The sequence below is a fragment of the Hyla sarda genome, chromosome 8 (assembly GCF_029499605.1).
Source record: "Hyla sarda isolate aHylSar1 chromosome 8, aHylSar1.hap1, whole genome shotgun sequence".
Taxonomy (NCBI): domain Eukaryota; kingdom Metazoa; phylum Chordata; class Amphibia; order Anura; family Hylidae; genus Hyla; species Hyla sarda.
Window position 1 is genome coordinate 107,317,599 of NC_079196.1, and position 17,236 is coordinate 107,334,834.

At 40.4% G+C, this 17,236-nt stretch overlaps 1 protein-coding gene across 10 annotated transcripts in view; it reads left to right on the forward strand.

The window, feature by feature from the left end:
- The window catches only part of ADAM23 (ADAM metallopeptidase domain 23), a 276,719-nt gene that overhangs the window by 111,361 nt on the left and 148,122 nt on the right, over positions 1-17,236 (forward strand). For all 10 annotated transcript variants that reach the window (XR_008847068.1, XR_008847065.1, XR_008847067.1 and 7 more), the window contains exons 5-6: positions 3,704-3,786; positions 12,120-12,183. Coding sequence is in view for 6 of the 10 variants with exons in the window: in XM_056534976.1 (XP_056390951.1) it covers positions 3,704-3,786; positions 12,120-12,183 (147 nt within the window). In the remaining 4 variants the exon portion in view is untranslated. The remainder of the gene's footprint in view (positions 1-3,703; positions 3,787-12,119; positions 12,184-17,236) is intronic.

Sequence of the window (17,236 nt, forward strand, 5' to 3'; positions counted from 1 at the left end):
TATTCGCAATATGAATTTTATTCGCGAATTCGCAAATATTCGCGAATATAGCACTATATATTCGTAATTACGAATATTCGTTTTTTTTTTTTTTTTTTTTTTACAGTACACATAACAGTGATCATCCCTCTCTGCTTCCAGCTTGTGTGGTGTAAAGAAGGCTCTAATACTACTGTGTGAAACTGGTGTGCGAATTCGCGCATATGCGAAAATTAGCATATACGAATTTTCGCATATGCGAATGTTTGCTTAAACTGATTTTTGTATATGCTAATTTTCGCATATGCGAATTTTTGCATATGCGAAAATAAAACGCGAATATTCGCGGATATATGACGAATATTCGTCCATATATTCGCGAATATTCGCGAATTCGAATATGGCCTATGCCGCTCAACACTAGTCATTATCACCCTCATCATCATCCCCCTTTCATCATCACCACCTTTCAATCCCTTCATCATCATCCAGACCCCCCTTTTGTTTTCTACTCACCTCCCCAGTTGTTACTTTCTCGGTGGGAAGGAAGGGTGAGCTGGTCCGGGCCGTCCATCTTCACCGGGAGGCCCTTTTCTCCGCTCTGGGCTGGCCTCGAACTAAAGACGCTGCATTGATGACGACGTGCAGGGACATCCGTGCGCAGCAGACGTCCGTGACGTCCGGGGCATCCCTGCGCATGAACGTCCCTGCGCGGTGGCGTCAATGCAGCATCACTAGTTCGAGGCCGGCCCAGAGCGGAGATGAGCGCCTCCTGGTGAAGATAGACAGCCCGGAACTACTAACCCTCCCCACCGGACGGTCCCTGCAGCATAGATGGCCGAAGATGGATGGCCTGGCCCATCCCCTCACAGCTATGCCATAAGATTTTTTTTGTTTGTTAACAAACAGTATAAGCCGAGTGGGGCATTTTCAGCACGAAAAATCGTGCTGAAAAACTCGGCTTCTCGAGTATATACAGTATACTTCTTCGTGCTGGATCCACTTCTGACTTGGGGTCAAAAACTGCGGTGGCAGTTCTCCAAAAAATGCCAGAAAAAAACCTGTGGGGAAACATAAGACAATAATACAGATGTCAAGACACAGGCATTTATTATGTGTTTATGCCTATTCATGAGATTCTTTAGATTTTCTTAAATTTATCAGAATCCTCATTTAGAATCTTGTAGAATTATTCACAGATAAACAATAAAAAATTTGAATTTTCTAATTGTTCCAATATTTATTTGTTCTAGTGTAATTGACCTTTATGACACAAACTAATAAATCAACATAACTGGAAAAATGTATGAACTGACAACATCCACAGGATCCCATCTGCCAGTATAAACTATAAATTGGGAGGCGGCTTTATACAGAATTGAATGAAATCTCACAGACTTAGTAATGACATTAACGCTTGATTTGTGTGAAGAGAAAGATGTGTCCTTGATTCTTGGTTAACATGCCCCCATGCTGCCTAGAATTTTATAACTTACAAAGGATGTCCAGTTGTGCTTCTAAAACTCTATTCATTATTTATGAGGAAACCTTTCACTTTCAGTGTTAGCTGCCTTTTAGCTCGGCATTATTAGGACACAGCTATGATTAAAGACTGCTGCTTAGCTACAATGCCTGTTGGGAGTCTGAGATAATCTAAAATCCATCTCTTGTTTTATTAGGGTAGGGTTACATGTCAGCTTAAAATCCGACATGTATTTCTGCATCAGTATTCCAAGGTTACCCTTTATATTTCTGCCATGAATGTGCCACAGATTTGTAGTAGTGTGAACTGCTGTAGATCTACACAAAGGATAGCCCCACCATCATTCATTTGGGCTAATTCTTGGCTTTTTCTGTGCAGAATTTGTGGAAATAGGAAGCCGGCTATCTACTGTATTTCTGTGGTGGATTTTTGCATAGTGGCAACAAAGCCTGTGCAGAATCTGTAGAGATAGGTAGCAGGATCCATATATATCTGTGGATGATTTTTTCGACAGCGGGGGCAACAAGTTTTGCAAACATTTTCAGCTACATGTGAACAGAGTAACAGAAACCCCATTCACTTGCATGAGCTGTGAATACTAAAATCTGCATGAAATCCAGAACATTTGAATAAGGCCAGGGAGGTCCAGCCTGGTGATGTTCCGTCCCCATATCTCACATTGCTGCCTTGCTTGTTCATGGTAACTACTGTGTATAAGCACAAGTCCATCGTATGTTTACCAGGAAGTCAGAGTTTCTTTACAGCTATGACATACTGTCATGAGGTCTCACTTTTAGGCATGAAAGTGCATCTACATTACTGTGTATGAGTGATCCTAGACAAGACAAACAATAAACAATGCATTTGGATAGTTTTCAGACTTTTTCACTTTTTTCACATTTTGTTATATGTGGCCTTGTGCTAAAATAAAAAAAATTATATCATTTTTCCCCATCATTCTGCACTCAATGGCCCTTAATGAGAAGGTGAAAAGAGAATTTTAGAAATATTTGCAAATTTATTTAAAATAAAAAAACTAAACGTTTGCATGGCTAGCTGTGAAGCCTCCAATTTTTCTCGATAGCTGTGAAGCCTCCAATTTTTCTTGATCATCTGTGAGATGTTTCTGCACCTTGATCAGAGTCACTCTGTGGTAAATTCAGTAATAAGACATGATTTGGGAAGGCACAGCCTTGTCTATATAAGGTTTTATATCAGAGCAAAAACCAAGCCATGAGGTGAAAGAAGGGGCTGATCACAAAACTTTTTATAGCATGTCGATCTCACATAAAACCCTTCCTGTTCCTGAGCTCTAGGGCTTTGTAGCCCCTTTTATAATTGAGGAAATTCAGGAACCATGACTATATAGTATATGTGATGTTCGATGCGGTTTCTGTGATGAGGGGCATGAATATTTAATGTCCGGGGGGAGTTTATTCAGCGCTGGCTGTGCGTTTATGATATTATGTTCACTGAGCATGTACAGTGCTGAATATACACCCCCCTGTTACAGTAACTGCACTGCACGCTTACCATATTATTATCCCAGTTCCATCTCCTCTGACAGATTACTTCAGTAAGCTATGTTACAGTAAGTCTCTAATTTTTTTTAGCACAGGCCCTCTTTAAGGGAAGGGTCAAATGGGGCACATCCACAGTGTATTTCACGCTGCGGATGTGCAGAGAGCAATTACAGTGAGACTGGAGAGCGAGCTCCTGGCTGTGTCCCGGTAGCTCTGTGTGTCCGCTCGTAGTGGCTGACTTCCCGCTGTAGAAATCCAACGCTACAAGCGGACTCACAGAGCTACCCGGCCGAAGCCGGGAGCTCACTCTGCAGCTTCTCTGTGCCTGCTGTTGGCACAATGCGCAGCGTGAAATACTAATTTCGCAAAGTAAAAACATTTTCATGGTGCATGGGTTAGTAATAGTATTTTGATGGGAGGGAGTTGTGCTGGGGTTTACGTATCAGAAAAACATTACAACTCTGCTAGTCACTACCCTTTTGGTAAATAATATATACAGTATAAATGTCTGCTATTTTAACTGGAAATAATTGTATGTGAAAGAAATAGACCACTACCAACAGATCCTTGTAGCTTAACACCATTGAGTGTTTGTTTTTAAACAGTTATAGTAAATTGTATAGCCATGTATTCTGTTATCACTGTGGAATGTAAAAGCTAAATGTCACTTTCATTCTGAGTGAATACTCGATTGTGAATGCATTCTTATGTTCCACAGGGAGGAGAGCACTGCTACTATCATGGTACCCTCAGAAGTGTGAAAAACTCCAGAGTGGCGATTTCCACTTGCAATGGTTTACAGTAAGGAGAAAGCTGACATTACGGCATTTGTCTGTGTGTTTATTGTACAGTTATTGTATAGCTAATCCATTTTAAATGGAATCTGGCATCAGAGTTACCAACACTAACCTGCTGCTACAGGCTAATAGTGCAGGTGAAGCTGACCACACTTGTTTTTACAGTTTTTCATATATGCGGATAGGTGGTTTGGTGCACTCATGGTGTTCCCTAGCTCTGAGGTGCAATGGTATGGCAGGCCTGCTTGTTCCTGGTAAATACACCACTTAATACATATTCATTTTCTCTTCCCTAAGCATGTAGGCCCTCCATGCTGGGAGCGTAGCCTGAAAGAGATCCAAGCATGGATGGCCTGCATTCTTAGGGAAGGCAAATTAATATTTGGATGTTCTACACAAGTGGGCCAGCTGTACCTGCGCCCTTTGGGCTAACGAATGCACTGAGTGCACCAAACCACTTAAAGGGGTACTCTGGTGGAAACAATTATTATTATTTATTTTTTTCATCAACTGGCTCCAGAAAGTTGAACAGATTTGTAATTTTTTTTTGTTTGAACATGTTGTCTGCACTCTTCCCCACCCCCTCAGCCCAACCCTATATAAGTAGTAGTTAGCTACACATGGGCCTTTTCTTTCCTGGCAGCCTCCCAGTCTGACTGGGAGAGCATGGTAAGTGAGCTGTAGCACCCTGTTCACACTGGTGTGGTGCTGTGCGGCGTCTGTTGCTGCCACGGCGCCGTGTCTGCGGGGAGGTGCGACCCATGAACTGGTTTGAGTGACATTGGGGCCGCTCTGCCAGTGGGTCGTTCCCCCTGTGGGCACTGGTGTCGTGGCGATGGTGGTCGCTGACCAGTGCTATGCCATTTTATGCTAGGGACCCACTCTAAATAGGTGGCCACGAGTGGGCTTTGTACTTTTTGATCAAAACGTATATACTAACAACCTGTTAGTTTTTGAAATTATGCTGAGAAGCAATTAGATCATTGTGCAAGATTGTAGATGTGCACCATGTCTGTCTTCTACCTGAATTCAGATTTGTAAATTACTTCTATTAAAAAAATCTTAATCCTTCTAATACGTATCAGCTGCTGTATACTACAAAGAAGTTGAGTTGTTCTTTTCTGTCTGACCACAGTGCTCTCTGCTGACACCTCGGTCCATGTCAGGAACTGTCCAGAGTAGGAGCAAATCCCCGTAGCAAACCTACAGTTCCTGACATGGACAGAGGTGTCAGGAGATAGCAGTGTGGCCAGGTAGAAAAGAACAACTTAACTTCCTCTGTAGCATACAGCAGCTGATAAGTACTGAAAGGATTAAGATTTCTAATAGAAGTAATTTACAAATCTGTTTAACTATTTGGCGCCAGTTGATTAGAATTTTTTTTTTTCCCACTGGAGAACCCCTTTAAAGGGTACCTCTCATCAAATAAACTTTTGATATATTTTAGATTAATGAATGTTGAATAACTTTCCAATAGCATGTTAATGAAAAATATGCTTCTTTCTATCGTATTTTTCCCGATCAGTCCTGTCAGCAAGCATTTGTGACTCATGCTGGAGTCCTAAACACTCAGAGCTGCCAGCCTGCTTTGTTCACAGCCAAACAGGCTGTGAACAAAGCAGGCTGGCAGCTCTGAGTGTTCTCCTTTGTGAACAAAGCAGACTGGCAGCTCGTAGTGTTTAGTACTCCAGCATGAGTCTGAAATGCTTGCTGCCAGGACTGGTAGGGAGACCCCTAGTGGTCATTTCTTCAAAGTGGAAAATTAAATAGAAAGAAGCATATTTTTTAATAACATGCAATTGTAAAGTTATTCTGCATCCATTAATCTATAATATATCAAAAGTTTTTTTGATGAGAGGTACCCTTTAATGTTTATCTCTACATTTTAGGGAATATCTGGGCAATTGAGGGACAAAATAATAAAAATGGTAAAAACAGAGTGAGCATCACACACGCTATTTACCTGTAGTTGTGGGAGACGCTGATGTCAGATTCTCTTATCTGTATGTGTAGAAACTGATGTGTGCAGGAAGATGACATAATTATATGTTCAGGTGGCCTACTGTGTATACCTGTATTATTGTTTAGATGGAATATAACTTTTTAAACTTTTTATAAAAAGGAGTTCTTAGAACAAAATGTGCTGTAACTTGAAAAAATTTGGAAATTTTGACTCTGAAGTGGGGTCTCTGGTTTGTATATGTAAATGTAATGTCTATAGTCTAAGATCACTCTCCATATGTGTAGACGCCGCATCATTTTCAATGTTGGTTCTGCACTAAAGATTAGCAACCGAATTAAAAGAATTCACATCATACATATGGGGGAAAGCTGGGTGCTTTATAAGGCTAATAAGCAGATTTTTCCAATTTATGACTAACACATAAAATCGTTTCCATACTCTTAAAGTTAAGGTCACTAAAATTCTTATTTTTTCCCCTCAATAGATTCCATGTTAGCAAACTCTAGTGTGATCATGTTGTTTAAGTTTGAAACAGATCTTTTCAGTTATATTTCACTATACTGTATTAGAATTCCAGTGGGTCAGAAGTTTACAGACACTGAGTTTACTGTAAGAAAATGAAGGAAAGTCCAGCTCACCTGCTTTGGATCGTGCAGGGATCCTCACTTAGGCTCTACGTGTTCAACAATGAAGAAAAGAACAAAACGATCCAGCACTGAAGAAATTCCCAGCTTTATTAGATCCTCTTAAAACCAGCATGGCAAGACACACTTCACATGGTCTGAACAATTTGACGCGTTTCGAGCGCATGTGCTCGAAACGCGTCAAGATTGTTCAGACCATGTGAAGTGTGTCTTGCCATGCTGGTTTTAAGAGGATCTAATAAAGCTGGAAATTTCTTCAGTGCTGGATCATTTTGTTCTTTTCTACTAAGTTTACTGTGCCTTTAAATAGCTTGGGAAATTCCAGAAAAGGATAAGGGAGATTTATCAAAACCTGTGCAGAGGAAAAGTTGCCCAGTTGCCTGTAGTAACAAATCAGATTTCTTCTTTCATTTTTCAAAGACCCTTTTCAAAATGAAAGAAGCAATCTGATTGGTTGCTATGGGCAATTAACTTTCCTCCACACAGGTTTTGATAAATCTCCCCCGATGTGATTTCTTGCAAAGCTTCCCAATAGGCGAATTGACATATTATGATATAATTGGCAGGATTTTAAAGGGGTATTCCAGGAAAAACTTTTTTTTTATAACAACTGGCTCCAGAAAGTTAAATAGATTTGTAAATGAATTCTATTAAAAAATCTTAATCCTTTCAATAATTATCAGCTGCTAAAGTTGAGTTGTTGTTTTCTGTCTGGCAACAGTGCTCTCTGCTGACATCTCTGCTTGTCTCAGGAGAAGAGGTTTGCTATGGGGATTTGCTTCTAAACTGGGCGGTTCTCGAGACAGGTTTCATCAGAGAGCACTTAGACAGAAAAGAACAACTCAACTTCAGCAGCTCATAAGTACTGAAAGGATTACAATTTTTTTAATAGAAGTCATTTACAAATCTGTTTAACTTTCTGGAGCTAGTTCATATATAAGAAAAAGTTTTTACCTGGATAATCCCTTTAAGGTCTACTTTCAAGGCTTAGATGCATCTTTGCATGACATGAGCAGGAAACCTTCACAAACTTTGTTGCTAAAAATACAAATCAATCCAAGAACAGCAGCAAACCATGTTGTGAAGATGGTGATGGTAGGAAGCTTGTATGAAAGTAACAATAAAACGTGCCCGATAGGAACATGATCTGTGTCTGGTGTTATTCATCAGATGCTTTAGCTCAGACCATTTTTCATGATTTTTTAAATAATGCAATTATAAACTATGGATCGACCGATTATCGGTTTGGCCGATATTAACGGACGATAATCACGATTTTGCACATTATTGCTATCGGCAATTACCTTACCGATATGCCGATAATGCCCCGCCCTCCGGCCAGAGACCACCGTCGCCACCGCTGCCCCATTGCCTCCCCCCATACTCTGCCCACATACTGCCGCTGCTGCCCCATTGCCTCCCCCCATCCTCTGCCCACATACCACCGCCGCCCCATTGCCTCCCCCCCCATCCCCTGTGTTATAATTACCTGTTCCCGGGGTTCGCGATCCTTCTGGCTCCTGTGCTGTTGCTGTGCGCTGCGTAATGACGAGTGACGTCCCCAACGCGACGTCACCGTCAGTTTGCACAGTGACAGCGAAGGACGCTGACAGAGCCAGAAGTATCACGGACCCCAGGAACAGGTAATTATAACACCGGGGATGGAGAAGGCAATGGGGCGGTGGCGGTATGTGGGCAGAGGATGTGGGGGGGGGAGGCGATGGGGCAACTGTGGTGGTTAGACTCAGGACCCTAGGACAGGCAGGGGGAGAGAAGCGGGTGGCGGCGGCGGTCTCTGGCCCGGCAAAAGCCGCTGCAGTTCATTGATTTAAAGCGCCCGCTTTAAATCATTGATCTGCAATGCCTTCTGCCCCGCCGGGGTTTGAAATAGCCGATAACTTATACCGGAATATCGGTATAAGTTATCGGCTATCGGCCTGAAAGGTGACAGATTATCGGTATCGGCCCTAGAAAATCGATATCGGTCGATCCCTATTATAAACTACAGTTTATTTAGAGCAGTGAACAAATTATTTGCATTCTGAATATCAGCAGATTCCTCTTTTATTTAGTTTGTACTTTCATACCTCTAAATGGCTTTGATATTCTTATTGACTGCTAAGTGCTGTGTATGTAACCAGCCTATATAGAACTATTAATTGCAGATTGTATAGATTATTTTCATTGCATCTTTGGGTGGTAAAATTGTACAGCAAAACAGAAAATAAGGTACCATATTATATGCTGGTTCATACCAGTAGTAAGCATGTAAAATAAGCACATCATTCAGATGAGCAAAATAAACAATAAAAGGAAAATTTATTCATAAACAGTCAAATAAACAAAGTGATTCATTGAATCCTAAAGCTCTTAGAAAGCCAAAGCTGTTACTGGGAGCTGACCTCAGACTTCAAGCTAATAAATTATTAACAAAATGATGCTACTCTGCACTTGTGCCACTGGTAATGTTGCTTTAAGAACACCCTTCCTGCCCTGTGCAAGCTAGCAAAGGGCATTTTGCTAGTCTTACAACTTCAATGTCCCCAGACACATTTAATAATGTAGCATTTATTCTCAAGGACAGTGAAGAATATTGACTTCCAGCTGACTGCATCCATTGCTGAACAATACATATTATACTAACCCTGCTTATTACGTGGCTTCTTTCCTCTGAGGGGAACTAGCAAAACACAAAGTAATAACATGAATCTATTGTATGTTCTCTCATCTAATACTACATTTGTGTCTACATACTGTCCATTAGAAATTGCGATCATTCTTATCATGTTTTTGTGTACGTGTATGTAAATCCAATTCATTCAAAATAGCAAAAACCCTCAGCTTCTTTATATAAACGCTTATATACTTAATACCTACACTTAAACAAACTAACATATTATTAGATTATTGGACAATTGCAAATATTTTTGCCACAAATTTTCCTCTTTGGTATATTTGGCCCTTAAAGTCCTTAAGGACAGGACAGAATTGCGATGTCCCGATCAGCTTACTGGACGACGGGAGGGTCCTCACCTGCCTCCTGGTCATCCGATCGGCGATCCACTGCTCCATGCTAGAGCATGGATGTCCCGATCAGCTTACTGGACGACGGGAGGGTCCTCACCTGCCTCCTGGTCATCCGATCGGCGATCCACCGCTCCATGCTAGAGCAACAGAGCGCCGGTAACACTGATCAATGCTATTCATATGGCATAGGATTGAACAGTGTGTGCAATCAGAAGATTGCATGCTATAGCCTCCTAAAAAAAAAGTTAAAAGTGGTAAACAAATAATAGAATAAATGTGTATAAGCCTCCCCAATAAAAGTTTAAATCACTCCCCTTTTCCTATTTTTTAAATAAAATAATGTAACAAAAAAATAATCATATGTGGCACCGCTGTGTCGTAATAGTTTAAACTATTAAAATATAACGTTAGTTAAACTGCACGGTCGATGGCATACATGTAAAAAAAATACCAAAGTCCAAAATTGTGAATTTTTGGTCGCTTCACATACCATAAAAATATTAATAAAAAGTGATCAAAAAGTACTGTCAAAACAAAAGTGGTACCAATAAAAACTACAGACCACGGCGCAAAAAATAAGCCCTCATTTAGCCCCAAATGCAGAAAAATAAAAAAGTTATAGGGGTCAGAAGATGCCAATTTTAAACATACTAATTTTGGTGCATGTAGTTATAATTTTTTTAAAGTAATAAAATAAATAAAACCTACATAAATTGGGTATCCCTGTAACCGTATGTACCTACATAATAAAGATCATATGTCATTTTTACCGAAAGTGTACTGCGTAGAAACGGAAATCCTAAAAAAGTTGCAAAATGGCAGGGTTTTTTTCATTTCACCCCACAAATAAAAATGTTTATATTTCGCCGCAGATTATGTTATAAAATAAGTAATGTCATTACAAAGTACAATTGGTGACGCAAAAAATAAGCCCTTTTATCGGTCTGTAGTTGCAAAATTGAACACGTTATGATTTTTAGAAGATGAGGAGGAAAAAACGAAAGTGCAAAAACGAAGATTGTTTTGAGTCCTTAAAGGGGTATTCCAGGAAAAAACTTTTTTTTTTTTTTTTACATCAACTGGCTCCAGAAAGTTAAACAGATTTGTAAATTACTTCTATTAAAAAAATCTTAATCCTTCCAATAATTATGAGCTGCTGAAGGGGAGTTGTTCTTTTCTGTCTGGCAAAAATGCCCTTGCAGCACCCAGTTTGGAAAGTTAGCATTTCTGACAACCATTGTCTGCCTTACCTAAGTCATCTGAATTGCTTACTCCTAAATCTCTTTCCTTAGGTTAGGACTGTATCAAATATTCTATAATCTGCCCTCAGGTTATCTTGTACATGAAAGTCCCTTTAAAGTGTATCTCTATAGTTATGGGCATGTGCATTAAAGGGGTACTCCACCCCTAGACATCTTATCCCCTATCCAAAGGATAGGAGATAAGATGTCTGATCGGGGGGGTCCCACCGCTGGGGACCCCCGTAATATAGCATGCAGCACCCACCTGTTTCTGGTCCTCCCATAGACTTACATTGAGGGGATGGAGCGTGACGTCACACGGGGGCGGGGTTGTGACGTCACGGACTCCCGTACCGGTGGTCGGGACCTAGACCCTCCAGCGCTTCCGGACCAGAAACAGGTGGGTGCTGCATGCTATATTGCGGGGGTCCCCAGCGGCGGGACCCCCGCGATCAGACATCTTATCCCCTATCCTTTGAATAGGGGATACGATGTCTAGGTGTGGCGTACCCCTTTAAGAGACAGAGCTTCCTTTTCCATCTACCATAGCACCTGTCTCCAACACAAGATCCAGCATAATAGGATTCTACAGGTGCTGGGACTCCTTATGCACAAATGTATATGTGTGGAGAAAGAGCACTCAGCAGAGGTATGCTGCTGCCAAATTTAAAAAGAAGTTATGCACAGTGCTGGCCTATAGTCGTTTTTAATAAATGTGATTAAAACTGTAGCGCTACTCTTTAAATAGTGTCATTAGGGGAGATTTATCAAAACCTGTATAAAGGAAAAGTGTCCCATAGCAACCAATCAGATTGCTTCTTTCATTTTGCAGAGGCCTTGTTAAAAATGAATGAAGCAAGCTGATTGGTTTCTATGGGCAACTAGGCAACTTTTCCTCTGGACAGGTTATGATAAATCTCCCCCATTCTGTACAAGACTTTTTGGAGAAGAGACGTATAAAGGGAACCATGATTAACTTATTTAAATGGCCTATACAAAAATAAAAGGAAAAAAACATACCAGGTAAAACCCACTCAAAAGAAAAAGGTGTAACTTTCTTAATCTGGAGAAAAAAAGCTTTAGTCTCCATGGATGACAAGCCCTCTTTACCATAAAAACTTATGGAACAGTCTTTCTGAGGAGCTAGTCATAGCAGGAACGGTTCAGAGTTTTAAAACCGGCATAGATAAAGAATAACAAAAATACACATGTGGAAATATAGAATCGCTTCATTCACCCATACCCCTTCCGTTCACCTCCCCGGTTGAACTTGATGGACATGGGACACTTTTTCAGCCATACTATGTAACTGTTAAGCTTTCTTGAAGTTAGATTTAAAAGTTTGTGAACAAAGATGTATGCTGTATTCCGACTTTAAAAGGGCAAAATACCCCATTTGAGTTTAATTGTTCACCACTAGGCTGTATGTTGGCATCTGTCTAACAATATATTTCTTTTCCAGTGGAATGTTTGATGATGGCACCCACACCTACACCATACATCCGGTGGACATAACTCACAATCCTGTAAGTATTTCACAATGACAAATGAATAATTAGCATATTACATTAAATGCGGAAAAAATTTACACAACATACTAGTATATAGCATGTAATTGTAATTATACCCATGTACCTAACAACTATTAAATACCTCAGAATGAGAATGCGAAAAACCTAAATTGTGAATGGATATAAGTATTCAGACCCTTTGCTCTGACAATTGAAACATAGTGCTGGGGCCTCCCATTTCTCTTAGTTACATAATTTATAAGGTTGAAAAACGACAAGAGTCCATCAAGTTCATCCTAAAACCCTACTGTATTGATCCACAGAGGAAGGCAAAAACCCACTTTAAAGGGGTACTCTGGTGGGGAAAAAAAGTTTAATATCAACTGGTGCCAGAAAGTTAAACAGATTTGTGAATTAGAGAGTTATGTGTGCAGCTCACAACCAAAAAGTCTGAGGTATATGTGGTTAAAAGGGTCGATCCCCACCGACCAAATATAAGAAAAAATGAAATAAATTGTATTTACCACACCTCAAGGACTCACCATACCATATGGTACACAATGATTATAGTTAGAGACAGTTTGTATGAGACAAATGTATAAAATTTATACAATGTGGCAAAAAGAAGAAAAAAGAAATGGAGCACTCAAAGGCAGGAAAAGCCGACTTCAGTCACGGTCTTCCATAGCGGGGAGGCAGTAGATGATACAGGGGGAGTTTTAGACTGTATCACGCCCACTGGTGCTTCGTCAGGCCGTGTATGTATGTATGTTGTTATATCTCACCTGATCTCCGGCCGCTGGTCCCCTGCTGCGATGGACCAAGAATGGAGTCCTGCGGCCGTTGGAATGGTATGGGCACTAGGTGTCTGTGGTAGCAAGCTCTGTATGCACTGGATGGGATGGTAACTCACAAGCGGTCTCTGGATTTGAGGCTCTTGTGGCTCAAACAGACCAGCAGACAGCGTGTCTAATACATGGAGTGGAGACCCAGGTGTGGTAGGTCGGATAGCTTCAGTTGATTTAAGCTGGCTTTGATGTAGATTATTTCAAAGTGCCGGTTATTCAAAATTGCCGGATTACCAGATAATACCACCATTGCAAACGTGAGATAACCATCATTAGCAGTGTTTTACCATTAGGGCCCTATGGTAAAACATATAGTCAAGTAGCGCAACATTCTAACCATTTTATTCTATATTTTACTTGTTATTTTTTATTTAATTTATGATCAATTGTTTTATGATTGTGTTATAAATTTTATACATTTGTTTCATACAAACTGTCTCCAACTATCGTCATTGTGTATCATATGGTATGGTGAGGTTGTTGAGGTATGGTTAATACAATTTTTTTCAGAATTGTAAATTACTTCTATTTAAAAATGTTAATCCCTCCAGTACTTATTAGCTTTTGTATGCTCCAGAGGAAGTTCTTTTCCTTTTGAATTTCTTTACTGTCTGACCACAGTGCTCTCTGCTGACACCTCTGTCCATGTCAAGAGCAGGAGCAAAAAGAAAATAACTTTCTGAGCAGCTGATAAATACTGGAAGGATTAAGATTTTTTTACTGTTTAACTTTCTGAAACCAGTTGATTTAAAAAAAAATTCCACTGGAGTACCCCTTTAAGGCTAACCAATTGGTCCATAAGGCTAGGTTTCCACCCAGGTTTTGTTTTGCTTTTTTTTTTAAAGCTGCCACTGCAGTTTTTTTAGCCAAAGTACAAAGTTGTTCCAGAAGGAAGGAGAAGTTTAAGTACTTCCCTTATGTTTCCCATTCATTTTGAATACACTTCTGGCTTTGGCTAAAAAACTAGAGAGACAGTTTTTCAAAAAATGCCAGAAAAAACCTATGTGGAAACCTAGCCTTACAGAGGAAAAGTTCCTTCCGGACTCCAATATGGCAATTAGAATAAATACCTGGATCACTGTGCTATCCCTATAAGCCTAGTATGCATACCATGTAATATTATATTTTCCATTTTTCCAGACAAACATCCAGGCACCCCATGAACTTGTTTATTGAGTCAGATATCACAACATCATGTAGCAGAGAGTTCCATAGTCTCACTGCTCTTACATCCCCGTCTTTGATGATGGTGAAACTTTCTTTCCTCTAAACGTAGAGGATGCCCCCTTGTGATGGTTAATGACCTAGGTATAAAAAGATCACTAGAAAGATCTCTGTACTGTCTATCCATACATTTGTACATTGTGATAAAATCCCCCCTAAGACGTCTTTTTCTTTGGATACAATACTCCATGTGCGGTCTGACTAATGATTTATACAGATATAAACCTATGTTCTTGTCATAAGCCTCTATGTCTCTCTTGATACATCTCATGACTTTATTAGCCTTGGCAGCCGCTGCCTGGCACTGGCCACTAAAGTTGAGCTTACTGTCCACCAATATCCCGAAGTCCTTTTTTTATAGTAGTTTTACCTAATGTTTTATTGCTTAGCACATAATTTTATTTTTACGACCCAAGTGCACGACCTTAAATTTATCTACATTAAATAGTACCTGTCATCAATCCATATTTTCTAAACCAACTCAGATTAAATTCCCTAACTACCCCTAACACCCCTCCTGCCCTTAAAAATTTTTTCCGAGCTTTAAAAAGCTCTGTATCATACCTTTCCCCTTGCTCACATTGTGTGAGCTTCAGCCAGGAGAAAGTGGGCATTCCCCAGCAGGCGCGACGTCACTGAAGCCTGAGAGCTGTGCCTCAACATTCCTCACACGCACTTCCAGAGTTTTTTTAATCATATTAAAAATATATAAAGGTTGAAATATTTAACTGCAAGTAAATACCAAAGTGTCTTATAATTACATAAGAAACAATATATAAAAAGTTTAGTTTGGTGACAGATAGTTTTTAAACTTAATTTGCCATGTTTGTGCCCAAGCCTCTAGCTTCCCCAGATCCCTCTGTAATATTATATTATTCTCCTCTCTGGTGATCACCTTACCCAATTTACTATAATCTGCAAATATAAAAATTCTACTCTGTAATCCGTCTACAAGGTCAGTTATAAAATTATTGAAACAAAGTGGACCTAGTACTCACTTGTAACTGAAACCCACCAGAGTAAGTTCCAATGATCCCCACCTCTGCTTCCTATCATTGAGCCAGTTGTTAACCCATTTACATATATCCTCCCCTAGTCCCAGTGTCCTCCCCTGGCACAGTATCAAATGCCTTAGAAAAGTCAAAATACACAACGTCCACAGCTTCATCCTGGTCCAATCTATAACCAACATCCTCATAGAAGCTTATCAGATTAGTTTGATATAACCGATCCTGCATAAACCCAAGTTGGTGCTGTGTTATTAGGTTATTATAAATGGAGGACGTTTGGAACAACCAGGACTCTTTCTATAGCTGGTAGCCCCAGCAAACTGACATAATCAGGGGAGAATGGCCTCGGTAAGAGATGAACAAGAACCCAATGGTCACTCCAGCTCAGCTCCAAAGATGTGCAGATGGGGGGAAATTCCAGAAGGTAAACCATCACTCTGGAAATCCACCGATTTGGCTAGAAAGAAGCTTCTCCTCAGTAAAAGCCCACCTTGAGTTTGCAAAAAAGCACTTTGACTGTGAGAAACAAGATTCTCTGGTCTAATGAAACCAAGATTAAAATTGTTGGCCTTTATTCTAAGCATCTGGAGAAAACCAGGCACTGCTCATTACCTGCCCAATACCATTTATATAGTAAAGCATTGCGGCGGCAGCATCATGCCGAGGGGATGTTTTTCAGTAGAACTAAGAAAAAGGTTCAGCACTCGTTGGTTCGGAGTAAAATTCTTTGTTTATTTAGTACAAAAATATAAAATCCACCAGTGAGGTGCATAAACATGGTGATGGAAAAATATATTTGTAGCAAGCAGAAAACCTACATGTTTCAAGCCTGTATATGGCTCTTAATCATGATCTGTTAGTAAGTAGAGGTGGGTGATTTCAATACCTATGGTTAACACCCTCCCTCGCCTGCAGCCTATAGACATTGTTCACACATGTGAATAATGTTACACCTTTCCTTCCGCCCCCCCTCCTTCGCCTGCCCACTTGGCGAGTGTGGTGCAGACCCAACCAAAAACACCACATATCTACCGGGCCTGCACCTGCTGCAGTTTTTATAGTAACATAGTTAATAAGGTTGAAAAGACCAGAGTCCATCAAGTTCAACCTATAACCCTATGAGTCCCTACTGAGTTGATCCAGAGGAAGGCAAAAAACCCTCATACTAGAGGTAAAAATTTCTTCCCGACTTCAAATATGGCAGTCAGAATGAATCCCTGCATCAATGTTCTGTCCCTATAAATCTAGTCTACATGACCGATGTTATTATTCTCCAAAAATGCATCCAGGCCCCTTATTGAACTCTTTTACAGAGTTCACCATGACCACCTCCTCAGGCAGAGAATTCCACAGTCTCACTGCTCTAACAGTAAATAACCCCTGTCTGTGCTGGTGTAGAAACCTTCTTTCCTCTAAACGTAGAGGATCCCCCCTTGTTATAGATACAGTCCTGGGTATAAATAGATTATGGGAGAGATCTCTGTACGGTCCCCTGATATATTTATACATAGTTATTAGGTTACCCCTAAGCCTTCTTTTTTCTATACTAAATAACCCTAATACTGATAATCTTTCTGGGTACTGTAGTCCTCCCATTCCCCGTATTACTCTGGTTGCCCGTCTTTGAACCCTCTCCAGCTCCACTATATCTTTCTTGTACACTGGTGCCCAGTACTGTACACAGTATTCTATGTGTAGTCTGACTAGTGATTTGTACAGTGGTAGAATTATTTCCTTGTCGTGGGCATCTCTGCCCCTATTAATGCACCCCATGATTTTATTTGCCTTGGCAGAAGCTGCCCGACACTGGTCACTACAGCTAAATTTACTATTAACTAAGACTCCCAAGTCCTTTTCCACGTCAGTCGCCCCAAGTGTTCTCCCATTTAATACATAATCCCAGACCGGATTTTTCTTCCCCATGTGCATTACCTTACATTTATCAGTGTTGAACATCATCTGCCACTTCCCAGCTCAAACCTCCAA